General features: G+C 34.4%; 1 protein-coding gene across 1 annotated transcript; it reads left to right on the top strand.

Moving 5' to 3' along the window:
* Positions 1 to 487: 487 nt before the first annotated feature.
* On the top strand, positions 488 to 18,331 carry LOC134263449 (glycerol-3-phosphate phosphatase-like; the record flags this gene model as incomplete). Its single annotated transcript, XM_062745806.1, has 7 exons — positions 488 to 650; positions 2,079 to 2,146; positions 3,195 to 3,287; positions 4,289 to 4,426; positions 4,916 to 4,981; positions 5,091 to 5,238; positions 18,190 to 18,331. Coding segments are annotated over exons 1-7 (731 nt in total), but the record flags the coding sequence as incomplete, so codon positions are not given.
* Between the last annotated feature and the right edge of the window lie 218 nt (positions 18,332 to 18,549).

Raw genomic sequence — 18,549 nt, 5'->3', positions numbered from 1 at the left:
ACATTGCTGACTACCACGAAATCTTTACTACAATATTTATTTCTGTGGGATATAACAGGGATCAAGTGTCATAAGTACCCAACCAGCTGATGTTGTATTTAAAGTATTTTTCCTTTTGTCGTGCAATTTTCTATTGTGTATCTTTAAATTCAGTAGTTTTTACATGTTGATATTCAAAGACAATGTAATAAAAGCATAATTTATACCCTAATTAGCTCAACATTCAGATTCGATCCTTGCTCCAGAAAAGTGGGTACGTCGGTGCTAAATAAGTCGTATCATAAAAACTCGGGAATATGCTATTTCTAGTTATACGGGAGAATAAACTTAATTTAGACCAAAACTAGCACGACAAATGATCATATTTTATACAAACTTATATCTAAGACTGAGAAAAAGACTATTTTTCTGGCCTAAAATAAGATTAACAGAGAGTTAGCATGTATAGGAGATTTCTGGATTCAATCGTCTAATACTTTATCTGGTTCCGTAAACTGGTTATCTCTCTTGTGACCAATGCATAGACGATTTTTCTCAAAGATTACACTTTAATACAGTAAGAAATTTCGCCAAGATGTGTGAAGAAGTAAATTCAGAAATTGCAAAAGATATTTTAAATAGCGTGGATAACTTCTTGTTCGACTGTGACGGTAATGATAAGTTATTAATGAGAATACAATTAGATTTTAATAATTTTATGCATTAAACATGTTAAACAGTTAAACAAACCACGAGTGTAGGTACATGTATTAGCAGAATGCCACAATCAGCTGATAATGATACATCTGGATATTACTGAATGGTGATAATGTAGCAAATGAATAGTGACACTAAAAAACGCAAGCTATAGTTATCATCGTACCATTGCGGTGCGTCGATTTACCCAAAAGGACCCAAAAGAACCCAAAAGGACCCAAAAGGAACCCAAAAGGAACGACCCAAAATGACTTAAAATAAACAGAATAAATGGATATATAATAAATACTTTCATATTTTATTAAAACTTAAACTAGTTTTTTGAGGGTAAAGTGTGTGTGTGTTTGGGGTGGGGTTGGGAGCCCCCCCCCCCCACATACACACATCCATCCCCGATACCATATGCCTACATGTAGAATATGTCATAAAACTTTATTTCTTTATATATAATTATTAAATATCATATAGTAAGATATGGTAAAACAAAGGTGAAATAGAATAATACAGTGTACTTTGTTAATTTCAGCGTAAAAAATCAAAGCATATCTGACCAGATTTAGTGTTTGATGTGTAATAAAAGTCGTATGTTATTTCTTTAAGAAAAGTTGCAACAATATAAATGTTAATTTTTTGCCAACTTTTAGGTAAATTTATAATATAATATTCATAATTTAATTCAAATTATTAATTTTCAATGTATATTAATATATTTATTTGAGTCCTTTTGATTTCCTTTTGGGTTCCTTTTGGGTCCTTTTGGGTTCCTTTTGGGTCCTTTTGGGTTCCTTTTGGGTCCTTTTGGGTTCCTTTTGGGTCCTTTTGGGTAATGGTATTCTACAATGGTTATAGTGTGTGTTTGCACAAGAGTTGTGGCTGAGGGAGTTGATCCCTTATGCCGCAGGTTTGAGTCCTAATACTGTTGGATGTGGAGACTGGTCCATTGAAACCGAGGTGCCCTATTGCTGTAGCTGCTGTCATGACAAAGATCATTCACATCTTAAATAGTCACAAGCCCCGCAATCTTATTCAAGTTATATCCTTTACGCCCCTGTATTTTGTTATGTCTCAAGAAATTTTTGTTTGATTCAGGGTCTGTGCAAGCCTTAAAGGGACATAAACCTGAATCATAATTTTGTAAGCATTCTGATAACTAGGTCTGAGTTTCACTATGAAAATAAATATTTTAAAAAAAAAATAAATGTAGCACTGTGCAAACATAGCATCCATAAATTTAGTTGTAAAATATTCTTTTTACTCTTTAACGGTACACAACAGAGCTTTTGTCAGATTCGGTAAGAGATAAGCAGTAAGGAAGTAAATTTAGAATGAATGTACTAAGATTGTTTATTTATAATGAACTTATGAAAGCTCTCTGAATGCAGGAGTGTTATGGAATGCTAGTGAACCCATTCCAGGCAGCTTGGAAACTATAAAAGGACTGAAATCTTTGGTAAGGCGTTTACATGTATTATATTGTGATTTATGTAAGTTTAAAACTATAGACTCAAACTTTCAGTTTCTTTTAAGAAATTTAATTGTTAATGATCAACTTAATTTAATATATATGTAGGACTCCAAAGTGCGATGGGACTCCAAAGTCCGATGGTCAAACCAAAGTCCGATGGTCTGCACCAAACCCCGATGGTTTGACACTCCAAAGTACGATGGTGTGGAAAACAATTAACGTTTACGACATCATAGTACTACTGTGCCAAACCTCAAAGTCATGCCTGGTTAAGACTTAAAAATAAGTATAAATAAATATCATTTTGCGAAAACTAACCCTTATCTCTCGAGTAGGTGCGAGACTATCCCTTAATGCTCGAAAAGAGTGTATCAACTAAAACCTAGATATTTGGGTGGGTGCCAGACTAACCCTTATTACTCCAAATGTGTGTGAGAACTAACCCTAAATCTCCCGGATTGGCACAAAGCAAGGACTACATGTAACCATAATCAATCGACTGGTGTGCCAGGACTAATTCTAATTAAATACCGGTATCTCTAGACGGTGCAAGCAATAAGCAAAATCAATAAAATTGTATTCGAGGACGAATGCAGAACAAGGGCGTCAAGGATTGAAGTCGGATTATTGTGACGTCATAAATGTTGATTGTTTCTCCTCACCCTCGGACTTTGGCGTGTCAGACCATCGCACCTTAGCACAGCGCGTCTCCTAGGAAACGAGCCATTGGACTTTGGCGTGACCATCGGACTTTGGCATCCGTAATGACAACAAACCATCAGGGTTTTGCACAGACCATCAAGGTTTGGCGAGACCATCGGACTTTGGCGTCACCATTGGACTTTGGAGTCTTACATATATGTAAAAAAAAAATCAATACATGTATGTACTATAAAAAATTTGTATATTAAGTGAAATATACATGTTTATACCTTTAATTAAATTCAATAAAATATGAAGGAATTGTAATGCAATCATATACGAGCTTTACTATATTTATTATATATACACATTTTTTGTACTCTGTATGAAGGGGAAAAAGGTATTTTATGTTACCAATAACAGCACAAAGACAAGGTCTGAGTATGCCCAGAAGTGTGTCAAGCTGGGGTTTCCTGCCTCAGAGGTGAGCAATATAATGTAAGAATATACACTGTAACACAATGCTTAATTGTTGATTAATTTATCTTGACAGTTAAATTCTACTTCCATAAGTGTACTGATCTTAGACCGTTAGGGCAGGGTTCGACACTAACGCTAGCCCGCTGGCCCGGGACAACTGAATATTGAGGTCGGGCTACCAAACATGTCTTTAAACTAGCCCTGCAGGGCTACAGTAAATTTTAACAATTACTCACTAAGAGCAAGAAAATAATTATAATTTACACACAACATACCTGATAATTGTTAAATTTATTTTCAAACATGTTTTATCATCATAATTATTATTTTTGTAGGTCAAAATGTAAACTTAAAGGGTGAATCGAAATACCCTAAATGATTATAAATATTGAATTTTTCGAATAGAAAAATGTCTTAGGTACAATCATAGAGTGACATATAATTTTTACCCAAAATACAGCCAGAATGCAGGATTTTGCATCTCTATTTTCAAAATTTCCCGGGGGAGGCCCCCCGTACCCCCACCAGCAGGAGGGGGAAACCCCCTCCCGCACCTACCCCCTCGTCGCTTCGTGACACGGCCACCAGCCTTCGGCTTTTGGACAAGTAATACATGAACAGGGCTAGTAGAAATTAGAAATGGCTAGCCCTGCTGACAACTATGGTTTTAAAGTTAGTGTCGATCCCTGTGTTAGGGTCTACATCTGCTCTGTATTTCGCCCAGCCTTTCTCTACAAATTTAAATAATTTTTTTTACAAATGTAGATAATTTTTAGAAAATGCACTTTAAGTGACTTAAGTATTGCTTCCAAATGGGGATAACTTTTTGAAAATATACTAAATATATCTTGATTTGTCCTATAAGGAAATAACTTGTTACATTAAATCTGTAAATGCAAAACTGTTGTATATGTCTACCCTTTTCAAAATTGAAATGAATTGCTGTTGGGAATATTGTAAAAATGATGAAATTACATTAAATTTTTGATATCGATTTTTATTTAGGAGGAAATTGTGTGCACTAGTTACATATCGGCACTTTACTTACATAACATGAACTTCAAAGGAAAGATTTACGTTGTTGGAAATCCCAGTATGGGAGCAGAACTGGATAGATTTGGTCTAAATCATACAGGGATTGGTGTAAGTGTCCAGCTTTTATAGTCTTACTTATTCAGATGTTTTATTCTCTGGTTGTGTTTCAATCATTTCAAATATAGCATCAATGTATAATAGATATTAGTCTGATATTGTTGTGCACAAGACACATTATATATAGGATCTCCCATGTTTTATGGTTGGATATGATTTAATAAAATTTTTGTACAAAGGGGGATAACTTTTGGAAAATGCACTTAATTACATGATTTGTCTTAAAGAGGGATAACCTGTATTAAATATGTATTGTTGATGAGTTGTTTATATTTTTATCCCAAGGGGATCCCCATGGTGAAGGGATAAAAATAATCAAGTTGATTAAAAATCATATCCAGCTATAACCTTAGACCTTTGTCTTTTTATCACATGTTTTACATGTAAGTGTCATGTTTACAGTTTTTACACTGTTTTTATTCATAAATTTATTTATTTGACTTGATTGAATTCTTGCGAACTTCTTATTTTATTTTTAAGCCAGACCCTCCAGAAGAAAATCAAGAATCTTTTCAAATTGTGTCTGGTTTGACCCTTGACCCTGAGGTCAGTATATTTATACACATTGTTTTAAATATTATTTATAGATTTGATTGTTTAAAATTGTTCTTAAATTGTTTTTTTGATGTGATAGTTTTTTTTGTTTTGTATGCAGATTAACTGTGTCCTAGTTGGATTTGACAAATACATTTCCTATCCTAAGATAATGAAGGCATCTACCTATGCCAGACGAGAGGGGGCCTTGTTTCTGGCTACCAATGAGGACTCACATCTTCCTCTGAATGTTCCATATGTGGTACCAGGTATGGCCACCTTGCCTCTTTTCTGGACAGCTTTACTGTTTTCTCAACAAGTTGAAGGAAGAGTATATTGTCATTGTCTTCTCTATTCATATCGATCATTGCAAAATATTTATGAACTAGAATGCAATACATGTACTAACAAATTCATATGACAAATTATGAAGACTTAACAAAATTTGGGTTCTAACCTGTTTTTAAGTTACTGTTTAAAGCTACTGTCTTTCTCATGCAAAACAAATTTTATCTACTACAGACAAATTTGAAGAACTTTTGATCATGAAATGTACTCTTACTGAAATAATTCAGAGAATAGATGATTTTCCTTACACTGTATCATGATTGGGAACTTTTATTTACATAGATAATTATACCCCTGCTCCGACGGAGCGGGGGTATACTGTTTTACCCTTGTGTGTCTGTTTCATTCATAACAAATTTTCGTCACAGTTTTCTCAGCAACTACTCATTGCAGATGCTTGAAATTTTAACACAATCTTCTTTGATGCATGCCATATGGCAGGATTTATTTTTCTTCAAATCTCTGTCTGTCTGTGCATCTATCCATTTCATACATGTTTCATGCAAAACAAATTTTCATGGCAGTTTTCTCAGCAACTCTCATGGCAGATGCTTGAAATTTTAAGACAATCTTTTCTGAGGCATGCTATACGTTGGATTACATTTTTGTTTAAATTTAATGTCAACTTCCTGTCTGTCTGTGTGTCTATCTGTTTCATACATGTTTCATACATAACAAATATTCATTGCAGTTTTCTCAGCAATTACTCATTGCAGATGCTTGACATTTTAGCACACTCTATAGTGAGGCATTCTATGTGATGGGATTCTTTTTTGTTCAAATCTAATATCAACTTACTGTTTGTCAGTGCATCTGTCCTTTTCATAACAAATTTTCGTCACAGTTTTCTCAGCAACTACTCATTACAGATGCTTGAAATTTTAGTACATACTTTGTTGAGGCATGAAGTATGTTTGGATATATTTTTATTTGAATTTGATGTCAAATTCCTATTTATCCGTGCATATGTAGCGGGTATTCCCGGCAGTATGATGGAAAACACTCAGTTGTAGTTTTAACGTTTATTATGATGACATCTTAGTTGATTAATACGGACAGTAATGGAAATAATGAATGGAAATATTGGAAGTCCTGCAATATACAAATTGCGTCATAAAAATATGTACAAAATATTATTTCAATTAAATATTACGATTGTAAAAATATAACAAATTATCTGTCTTCTCTTTTACAATTAATTATCATCATTTACTATGATAACACATAAATATACTTTACACATGATATAAGGGAAATAACTCTATTAACACTATTACACTTGACAAACTTGTGAAGAGTTATCTTTCTTTGATATTTCTTTACAAATCATAAAAATATATATACAGTTAGACATACCAATCTATGGAACTGAACTTTCTCCTATTCAAGTATACATTTCTTTATTTTATGATGTTACCTATGTACAATAAATGTAATAATAAGGACTTGCTCTATACAAATACCTTTCTCAAAATAAATAATTATTTAAATTATCTTGATTATCAGAATCTTCACATCAAACTTTTTTTCATGTTTATATACAAATTGATCTCTTGCAAAAGTTCATCAGATTTATCAATATCTGAATAAATAGACAGATAACTCCTAATGTAACAATTAAAAGTAAAATATCTTGTTTTCCACATTTTTAACATAATGTAATAGAAAACATATTTGTAGCATAAAACAAGTAAAAACTTACATTACAGGAATTGTCTTTAGGTCTAAGGTCTTAGGAAATAACTAATTTCAACAGCAAAAACAAACTAGGTCTTCTCCATTAGAAGTCAGAATTTCAGAGCTTAAACTGAATAAAACTCACTACACCACAAAGACCAAAACACTAACCAAAGAAAACTAAGTATTTCAACCAGAAGTCTCTGTCGAGACTGAAGCTCTACTGGTTTGTACTTATAGCAAAGGAAGAGAAAAGTACTTCAGCAGTTGGGAATTGAAACTTAACAACAGCAATAGATAGAATAATGATCCTTGATAAAGTCTCTTTATGTTCTTAGTGTAGTCTACAAGTTTGCGAAGTTATATTGAAATCAGACCAAAATTGTAGGAGGAGTAGCATTTTAAAGGAATTTCACAGAAATTTCTATTTTTAGTTACCACGGCAAAACCGTTTATTGAAATCAAAAGCTGATAAACAGAATTATGTATCTTAGTGTAGTCTACTTGTGTGCCAAGTTATATTGAAATCAGACCAAAACTGTAGGAGGAGTAGCATTTTCAAAGAATTTCACAGAAATGTCTATTTTTAGTAACCACAGCAACAACGTTCATCGAAATCAAAAACAGATAAAGAAAATTATGTATCTTAGTGTAGTCTACTTGTGTGCCAAGTTATATTGAAATCAGACCAAAACTGTATGTGGAGTAGCAATTTAAAGAAATTTCACAGAAATTTCTATTTTTAGTAACCAGGGCAACAGCGTTCATCGAAATCAAAAACCGATACACAGAATTTTGTATCTTAGTGTAGTCTGCTAGTGTGCAAAGTTATATTGAAATCAGACCAAAACTGTAGGAGGAGTAGCATTTTAAAGGAATTTCACAGAAATTTCTATTTTTAGTAACCACGGCAACAACGTTCATCGAAATGAAAAACTGATAAACAGAATTATGTATCTTAGTTTAGTCTTCTTGTGTGCCAAGTTATATTGAAATCAGACCAAAACTGTAGGAGGAGTAGCATTTTGAAAGAATTTCACAGAAATTTCTATTTTTAGTAACCATGGCAACTATTTTTAGTAACCACGGCAACAACATTCATCGAAATCAAAAACCGATACACAGAATTATGTATCTTAGTGTTGTTTACTTGTGTGCCAAGTTAAATTGAAATCAGACCAAAACTGTAGGAGGAGTAGCATTTTAAAGGAATTTCACAGAAATTTCTATTTTTAGTTACCACGGCAACACCATTTATCAAAATCAAAAACCAAAACACAGAATTATGTATCTTAGTGTAGTCTACTTGTGTGCTAAGTTATATTGAAATCAGACCAAAACTGTAGGAGAAGTAGCATTTTAAAGGAATTTCACAGAAATTTCTATTTTTAGTAACCACGGCAACACCGTTCATCGAAATGAAAAACCGATAAACAGAATTATGTATCTTAGTGTAGTCTTCTTGTGTGCTAAGTTATATTGAAATCAGACCAAAATTGTAGGAGGAGTAGCATTTTAAAGGAATTTCACAGAAATTTCTATTTTTAGTAACCACGGCAACAACGTTCATCGAAATCAAAAACCGATATACAGAATTATGTATCTTAATGTTGTTTACTTGTGTGCCAAGTTAAATTGAAATCAGACCAAAACTGTAGGAGGAGTAGCATTTTAAAGGAATTTCACAGAAATTTCTATTTTTAGTTACTACGGCAACACCATTTATCAAAATCAAAAACCAATAAACAGAATTATGTACCTTAGTGTAGTCTACTTGTGTGCCAAGTTATATTGAAATCAGACCAAAACTGTAGGAGGAGTAGCATTTTGAAAGAATTTCACAGAAATTTCTATTTTTAGTAACCACGGCAACACCATTTATCAAAATCAAAAACCAAAACACAGAATTATGTATCTTAGTGTAGTCTACTTGTGTGCTAAGTTATATTGAAATCAGACCAAAACTGTAGGAGGAGTAGCATTTTAAAGGAATTTCACAGAAATTTTTATTTTTAGTAACCATGGCAACAATATTCATCGAAATAAAAAACCGATGCACTACATTATGTACTAGTATCTTAGTGTAGTCTTCTTGTGTGCAAAGTTATATTGAAATCAGATCAAAAATGTAGGAGGAGTAGAGCTTTAAAGGAATTTCACAGAAATTTCTATTTGTAGTAACCACGGCAACAACGTTCATCGAAATCAAAAACCGATATACAGAATTATGTATCTTAGTGTTGTTTACTTGTGTGCCAAGTTAAATTGAAATCAGACCAAAACTGTAGGAGGAGTAGCATTTTAAAGGAATTTCACAGAAATTTCTATTTTTAGTTACTACGGCAACACCATTTATCAAAATCAAAAACCAATATACAGAATTATGTACCTTAGTGTAGTCTACTTGTGTGCCAAGTTATATTGAAATCAGACCAAAACTGTAGGAGGAGTAGCATTTTGAAAGAATTTCACAGAAATTTCTATTTTTAGTAACCACGGCAACAACGTTCACCGAAATCAAAAACCGATACACAGAATTATGTATCTTAGTGTAGTCTACTTGTGTGCCAAGTTATATTGAAATCAGACCAAAACTGCAGGAGGAGTAGCATTTTAAAGAAATTTCACAGAAATTTCTATTTTTAGTTACCACGGCAACACCGTTTATCAAAATCAAAAACCGATACACAGAATTATGTATCTTAGTGTAGTCTACTTGTGTGCCAAGTTATATTGAAATCAGATCAAAACTGTAAAAGGAGTAGCATTTTGAAAAATTGTTTACAGACAGATGGACGGACGCCGGACGCATTGCTATCGCATAAACTCTTCTGGTCTCTGACCAGTAGAGCTAAAAACTGACCAGTAGATATGTATGTGGTCATGTAAAAGTGTATGTACAGGTGTGGATCCAAAGGGGTGTATAGCTATAGCACTAAATACCCAAGTTAGTAAAGAAAGAAAAGAGTAAACTTTAACGGAAAACTATCATTTATAACTTATTTAACAGTTTATTTAGTCTATATTTAATTTATATTTAATATTTATTTTATATCATTAAAAATCACTTAACTTTTATTATTTTAAATAAAAGTACCTCTACTACAAACTCCCCCCCATTAGAAAATGATGTCCCCGTCATTTCTCTAATGGACTTACCAAATATACTCTGCTCTGTTCCTGAAATTCTTCAAGTTAACTGGACGATCTGGAATAAAAATAAATATGTACAATTAAAAACAGATTAATTTCTCTTTAAAATATCTAACATGGTTTGAACTATTTCCTTTTCATATGATTTCATTTCCTTTGAAGATTTCAAACGATGTAGATAGTCACACTTCTTCATCCATTCTTGTTGCTGCTGTTGTTGTACTAAAACAAATTCCTGGGGATTTAATTAATCTGTCTGGTTTTCTTCTCTCCCTATTGCTTCTTCTTGGTAAAACTGGTACAGGTTCTTCTTCTTTATCATCAGATCTGGGACTACTAGCTTCAGCATGTTCCCGCTGTGGCTCTGCCTCTGTCTGAACTGGCTGTTGTTCCGTTACTCTCTCCTCTGCATCATGATGCTGTATTTCTTCTTCTCTTTCCTGTCTCTGCTCTATCTGATCCATCTGTTCTATGGGTCTCTGTACAGTCTGCTCTCTAGGGCTATGTACAATCTCCTCTCTAGGGCTCTGTACTATGTGCTCTCTAGGGCTCTGTACTCTCTGCTCTCTAGGGCTCTGTACTCTCTGTTCTTCTGATCTGTGTACACTCTGCTCACCTGGGTGTTTACTAACATCTACTGGGATGTTAACCTCAGGGATCATTGGTACCGGTACCGGGATAAATTCTGTATCTGACTCTTCATCAGAACTAACATCTATGTCATCTTCTAATTCTGTAGTCTCTGGTGTTCTGTCTTGAACCTGTTCTTGTTTCTTCTTCAGTGTCTGCCTTGTCCTGGGTTTTGGAGTAGGTCTGGATGGTGATGATTCATCTGAACTGGTTTTATGAGAGTCTAGATGTCCAATAGGGAGTAGAAGATTTCTATGTAAAGTTCGAGATTTTCCTTTTGTCATTTCTTTCTGTACTTTATACACTGGGATTTCTGGATTAGGATGTTCAATTATTAAGTACGGCTCTTCTTCCCATTTATCAGCAATTTTGTGCTTTCCATCAAAAGCTACAATTTTTACTAGAACTCTATCACCTATCTGTATTTCTGCATTTGTTGTTCTTCTATCATAAAGGTCTTTCTGTCTTTCCTGTGATTTCTTGGTAATTTTGTTGACTATTTCGTAAGCTGCTTTCATGTTTTCTTTCAAGTTGCTGATGTATTTGGATACTGATTTCTTTTCTTCTTTCTTTAGGCCAAACTCTATGTCGATCGGTAATTTTGGTTCACGTCCAAACATAAGGAAATATGGGGAAACTCCGGTAGACTCATTCTTGATGCAGTTGTACGCATGCACTAATGGGTTAATATACAGCTTCCAGTTCTGTTTCTGTGATGGTTTCAGGGTTCCTAGCATGTTGAGTAAAGTTCTATTATATCTCTCACATTGACCATTGCCCATTGCATGGTAAGGGGTTGTTCTTGACTTTTTCATCCCTGTAATCTGACATAATTCTTTGATAATTTGGCTCTCGAAATTAGCTCCTTGGTCTGAATGTATCCATGTTGGAATTCCGTAGTAAGTAATAAAGTTGTTGTATAACGCTTCTGCTGTTGTCTTTGCAGTCATGTTGCGTGTTGGTACCACATGCGCAAAACGAGTGAAGTGGTCAGTTATAACAAGTACATGTTGATATCCTCCTTTACTCATCTCTAACGTCAAGAAATCCATACAAACCAGTTCTAGTGGATAGGAAGAATTGATGTTGACTAATGGTGCTCTCTGGTTTGTTGATTTCCTGTGCACACATCTGTTGCAATTCTTTATCCAGTTTTCGATGTCTTGGTGCATTCCTACCCAATAGAATCTGTCTTTGACAAGAGATGATGTTCTTTCTCTGCCTGGATGACCAAACTTGTTGTGTAGTTCTGTCAAAACTTTGTCTTTGAATGATCTGGGTATTACTAATTGCTGATTCATGTTGTCAAATAAAGTTGTTTCCCTGTAAAGAATATTATTGATAAGTCTAAGTTTATTGAAATTCCTAACTAATGCCTGTGAATGAGGATGAAATGGTAAGTTCTCAAGTCTCGGTTTCTTTTGTAGCTTTACGTGATGAATCCAGGATCTAATAGTCGGGTCGTTTCTCTGAACACTGTACCAATCTATCTGCTGGTCAATAACATCCTGTTGAGAAAAATTTTGATCAATAATAGAAGTATCTTAAGAAAAAGTAGTAACAAGTGGCTCTACATGAACTGCTTTACATACTGCTTTGATGGAATCTGTAGAAATGGACTGAAAATCATCATTAGTTGGTCTTCTGGACAGGGCATCTGCATCTTGGTTCTGTTTACCAGGCCTGTAAATAATACTGAAATCATAAACAGATAAAGCTGCTAGCCACCTATGCCCTGCTGCGTCAAGTTTGGCTGACGTCAGTACGTAGGTCAGGGGATTGTTGTCCGTCAATACTGTGAATTTATGTCCATAAAGATAGCCATGAAATTTTTCGCAAATCGACCATTTCAAAGCTAAGAATTCTAATTTGTGTGCTGCGTAGTTCTTTTCTGTAGGACTTAGATTGCGACTGGCGTAGCTGATGACTCTTTTTCTTCCTTGTTGTTCCTGGTACAGTACAGCTCCAAGTCCTAGCTTGCTGGCGTCTGTATGAAGCTTAAATGGAAGATTGTAGTCTGCATATCTAAGAATCGGTGGCTCTGTCAAAAGTTTCTTTAGATGTTGGAAGGCTTGTTGTTGTTCTGTTCCCCATTTAAATTCCTTAGCTGCTTGTTTTCCCTTTTTGTCCTTCTTACTATTGGCTTTTGGCATCATTTCTGTCAATGGCTTTGAGATTTTACTGAAATTGGGGATAAATCTTCTGTAATACCCAATGAAACCAATAAACTTTCTTATTTCTTCCGGTGTACGTGGAATCGGCCAATCTAGGACTTTCTGTACTTTCTCTGGGTCTGTCTCTATTCCTTCCTCTGAAACAATATGGCCTACATACTTTACCTTCCTCATAAACAGGTTACACTTCTTAGGTGATAGTTTGAGTCCTGATTCCCTAAGTTTGTCAAAAACTAGTTGTAATCTGTGGATGTGTTCTTCGTATGACCTTGAGAATATGATTAAGTCGTCGAGGAAAATAAAACAAATATTCAAATGTAGGTCTCCTAAACAGCTCTCCATCAGCCGTTGGTAAGTGGCAGGGCTGTTTGATAGTCCGAATGGTAGTCTATTGAATTCGTAAAAACCGAGAGGTCCTACGGTAAAGGCTGTACGCTCTTTATGTTCTTCTAATATCTCTACCTGATGGTACCCGGACTTCATATCCAAAACTGAAAAGTAACTATTTCCTGAAAGAGCATTAAGAATTTCTTCTATCCTCGGCAAGGCATATGCATCTTTCTTAGTCCTCTGGTTAAGTTGTCTGTAATCTATGCACATCCTTAATTTGTTGTCCTTTTTTCTAACTAAGACCACATTACTCGAGAATGGTGAACTTGATTTTCTTATGACGTTGGAATCTAAAAGCATCTGTAAATGGTTTCTGATCTCTTCAAACATAGCAGGTGGTATTCTCCGTGTTCTCTGCTTAAAAGGTTGTTCATCGAGTAAGTCGATTCTGTGCTTTACGGTGTCATTAAATCCTATGTCAGTCTCGCCTTTTGAAAATATATCCTCGTACACTCTGAGTAGTTCATGTACTTCTTGTATCTGACTTGATGATAAGTTGTCAGTAGATATTTTCACTTCCTGTAAATGAGTTATCTCCTCCTGTTGTAGATGTTGAGGCTGATCTATGATGGATACTGGGTGTATCTCACAAAGTATTGCCTTTGGATTAACAGTCACTGTTCTTGTTGTCAGGTTGCTAATATTGACTGGTATGATCTGATTTTCTTTAGAGTTGAAGTTGACGACAGATGGTTCAATGTCAAGATCTGTTGGAATTCTGGAGTATTTTGTTGATTGTAGTAACGCACAAGTTGAGTGGTATGGGATCTTCCTATCTGCATACCCATTAATCACTACTTGGCTATTTGGATGGATGGTGATTGTCTGTTGTTCGGCTGATTTCACAATGGCTAATCTAAAATTCTGCTTCATTAATGCTTTTTCTCTCAGCTGTAAACTTCTGAATGCTAAATACCAAGGTGTTTGCAATGGTGTTTCCTGCAAGAACTTCTCTCCATACTGCTGATGAGTGTTGTTGAGAAATAAGTTGATGATGTTGGTTCCTAATAATATTGGAGTTGATTTGCTGTAATTCGAATCTGGTACAATCAAGAAAAGGCATGGTAAAGGTTGACAGTTGGGAATTCCTATTGGCTGAATTTCTGCTTCAATGTACCCTAGGTAAGTAAGAGAATTTCCATCTGCACACTTGATGTTGATGAAATATTGTATTGGATGGATAGGATTTTCTTGCAGGTTGTCCTCATAAAATGATCTTGATATCGTAGATACTGTTGAGCCTGTGTCTAGTAAGGCTTTAGCTTTCATCTGTGAAATCCGAATGTCTGTCTCTGTTGATTCGCCAATCAATTTCGGCTGGTACATGGGGCTCTGTAATCTTCGACCTATCGTTGGCCCCTTACCGACGGTCGACGTCCGTTTAAATGTCCTCTGTAATGGTCGACTTTAACTCGACATCCAATTTGGAGGTGACCTTGTTGACCGCATCTCCAGCATACAACTTCCTCAGAGGCTGGTGGTTGTGAATTCTGAAAACTGGTATTTTGCTGCATCTGAGGAGCCTGATATCTGTATGGCGTGCTGAATCTATGAGGAGCTCTAAATCTAGGAGTGAAATTTCCTCGTGTCATCCCTCTCCCTTTGTACTGATCATTTCTCCTTTCTCTCCTCATCTCCTCTAATTCCGTTGACAGTCTATTTACAACACCTCTTAAATCATCTGTATCCTCCTGCTTTCTGTCCACACTAACTCTCTTTGATGGTATGGGTTTTGACTGTTTTTCTGATTCAGTTCTTTTCTCTTTGTCCAGCTCGATTACTCTCATTGCCATTCTCAGCTCATCAAAATCAAGGTATTTGTCATGTATATGGCCTGATATGTCCTTCAAACTAGGCTTCATTCCATTCCAGAACATGTTCCTTAACATTTCATTTTCATCACCTAGCTTCACTTGTCCTCGCATGACAGCTTTGCTGAGTAGATCCTCTAGTCTACATCCCCATGTTGAAATATCCTCACTTTCTCCTTGCTTTGCACTATAGAAGTTGGCAAGTAGTGTTTCTTTCTCTTCCACAATACCATAAATGCTGTCTAGTTTATTTAAAATTTCCTCCACAGTTGCATTTGGTCCTAGACGCATAAGCACTCTACTCGCTGGAGAACGCAATGATCTCCTGATCGCTAAACAAATAATGTTCTCTGAAAAATCATTTGCTTGCAAACACTTTACCTCGTATCTCCATTGGTCATATAAAATATCACCCTTTTTGTCACCTGTAAACCCTGATATTTTAGGAACACCACTCAAAGGAATGTGGGTCACGGAAGTGGGCAGGGTAAGGTCCTGGGCAAATAGACTAGGCTTGGGAGGGGTAAGGTCATGGGCAAATGGGTTAGGACTGGGAGGGACATGGTCACCGAGAAATGGGTTAGGACTAGGAGGGACAAGGGAATGGTCACCAGGACTAGAATGAACAGACGGCATGGGTAATTCCTTCTTTAAGGAATCAGCATATTTCAAAACCCAATTCTTAAATTCTTCAGGGGTACAACCTTCTGGTTTGATCTCTAATGCCTGAAATGTAGACAACAAATCAGACTTTTCTGTCTCTGAGAACTCTGCCATGATGGTTATAAATAATAAATACCAAATCATGCAAGTACTTGACTAATCAATGCAAAAATTGCAATAGTATCACAAGCAATGAAAAAAAAAATAAATGACAACTCAAAGAAACCGACGCGCATCTAATTGATGGATGTTACTAATAAACCGACGCGTTAATTGCCTGTAAATAAAGACTTGTTTGTTTTAAGTTGTTTTAAACAATCTACATGTTTAAATTGTTTTAAACTTTTTTAAACAATTTACATTTTGCAACAAACACACAAAATGTTACGCAATTTTTTTTTTTAAACCTTGTTTACACTTTTAAGCTGAAAAGATCAGAAGCTAAGATGTTAGTAGCTTAACACTAAACTAAGTGGACACCATGACAGACAAACTTTTGATCAGACTCTGTATTCTTGTTCTATATTTAAACTGTATGGGTTTCAATGTAAATAAAATGTAGTTCTGTATTCACTGTATACCTTGACAAATTCAAATTCTCAAATTCACTGGCTTACCTTGACTCAACTGAACTGATCTAAACAATAACAAACCGAATTTCCATAATACTATCCCATACAACAAACTTACTGGCCAACTGTACCTGCGTCAGTCCGTTTTCTTTAGTCCAAGTCAAAATATTTTATAAATATTTGTACTAAGAAATTACTTCAATAATAAATTAATATGGAAATAATCAACAAGGTAAGACGACCGAAAAATCTCTGTCTCTGTTTTCAACAACACGTGTTTATAAAATTATTACATCTCTTATCTGGCCAGGTAAAATTCAATCAAAAGTCAATAATTTTACACTAACTATAGTATCCTGTTGATCCAACGGAAAATCCTATGTGGATTTTCCGTTGGGCGCCATTTTGTAGCGGGTATTCCCGGCAGTATGATGGAAAACACTCAGTTGTAGTTTTAACGTTTATTATGATGACATCTTAGTTGATTAATACGGACAATAATGGAAATAATGAATGGAAATATTGGAAGTCCTGCAATGTACAAATTCCGTCATAAAAATATGTACAAAATATTATTTCAATTAAATATTACGATTATAAAAATATAACAAATTATCTGTCTTCTCTTTTACAATTAATTATCATCATTTACTATGATAACACATAAATATACTTTACACATGATATAAGGGAAATAACTCTATTAACACTATTACACTTGACAAACTTGTGAAGAGTTATCTTTCTTTGATATTTCTTTACAAATCATAAAAATATATATACAGTTAGACATACCAATCTATGGAACTGAACTTTCTCCTATTCAAGTATACATTTCTTTATTTTATGATGTTACCTATGTACAATAAATGTAATAATAAGGACTTGCTCTATACAAATACCTTTCTCAAAATAAATAACTATTTAAATTATCTTGATTATCATAATCTTCACATCAAACTTTTTTTCAGGTTTATATACAAATTGATCTCTTGCAAAACTTCATCAGATTTATCAATATCTGAATAAATAGACAGATAACTCCTAATGTAACAATTAAAAGTAAGATATCTTGTTTTCCACATTTTTAACATAATATAATAGAAAACATATTTGTAGCATAAAACAAGTAAAAACTTACATTACAGGAATTGTCTTTAGGTCTAAGGTCTTAGGAAATAACTAATTTCAACAGCAAAAACAAACTAGGTCTTCTCCATTAGAAGTCAGAATTTCAGAGCTTAAACTGAATAAAACTCACTACACCACAAAGACCAAAACACTAACCAATGAAAACTAAGTATTTCAAAAACTGACCAATAGATATGTATGTGGTCATGTAAAAGTGTATGTACAGGTGTGGATCCAAAGGGGTGTATAGCTATAGCACTAAATACCCAAGTTAGTAAAGAAAGAAAAGAATAAACTTTAACGGAAAACTATCATTTATAACTTATTTAACAGTTTATTTAGTCTATATTTAATTTATTTAATTTATATTTAATATTTATTTTATATCATTAAAAATCACTTAACTTTTATTATTTTAAATAAAAGTACCTCTACTACACATATACCTGTAACTGAACTTATATTTACTAACATGATTTTGTATAATCACATCAGAGCGGAGGTATTACCCGGTACTTAACTAGTGAGCATTGGCTCACAGACTTCTCGTTAAGTTTGTGTATCATTATGCAATTGTAAGGACAGTTAATACTGCCAAATGTAGATTAATATTGTTTTGTGTCTTTTATATCACCCTTTGTAATTGTGCCTCTTTATCATTTAATCCCCAGGGACAGGAACAATTGTGGCTGCAGTAAAGGTCCCAGCAAGGAGGGAGCCCCTAGTGATGGGGAAACCTGAGATAAACATGTTTAAATGTCTACAACAGACACACAACCTAGACCCCTCCAGGTGTATAATGGTGGGAGATAGGTAGGTACATGATGAAGTATTTTCTAATGGGTTACAAGTAATATGTGATTCACTGTGTATGTACTTCTGACAAAACTTTCAAAGTCATTTTGATGAAATTTTAGAAAAAATTAAATGCATGTATATGTTATGTAAGTGATAATTGTATTTAAATCAAAGTTTTCCATTTCTTAGAGTAATTATGTTCCCCAAACGGAGTTTGGGAACATATTGTTTTT

The sequence above is a fragment of the Saccostrea cucullata genome, unplaced genomic scaffold (assembly GCF_032062105.1).
Source record: "Saccostrea cucullata isolate Sc308-1 unplaced genomic scaffold, CSIRO_AGI_Scuc_v1 ctg11413, whole genome shotgun sequence".
Classification (NCBI taxonomy): Eukaryota; Metazoa; Mollusca; class Bivalvia; order Ostreida; family Ostreidae; genus Saccostrea; species Saccostrea cuccullata.
Note: the sequence above shows the minus strand (reverse complement) of the source record. Positions and strands in the feature narration are given on the sequence as shown.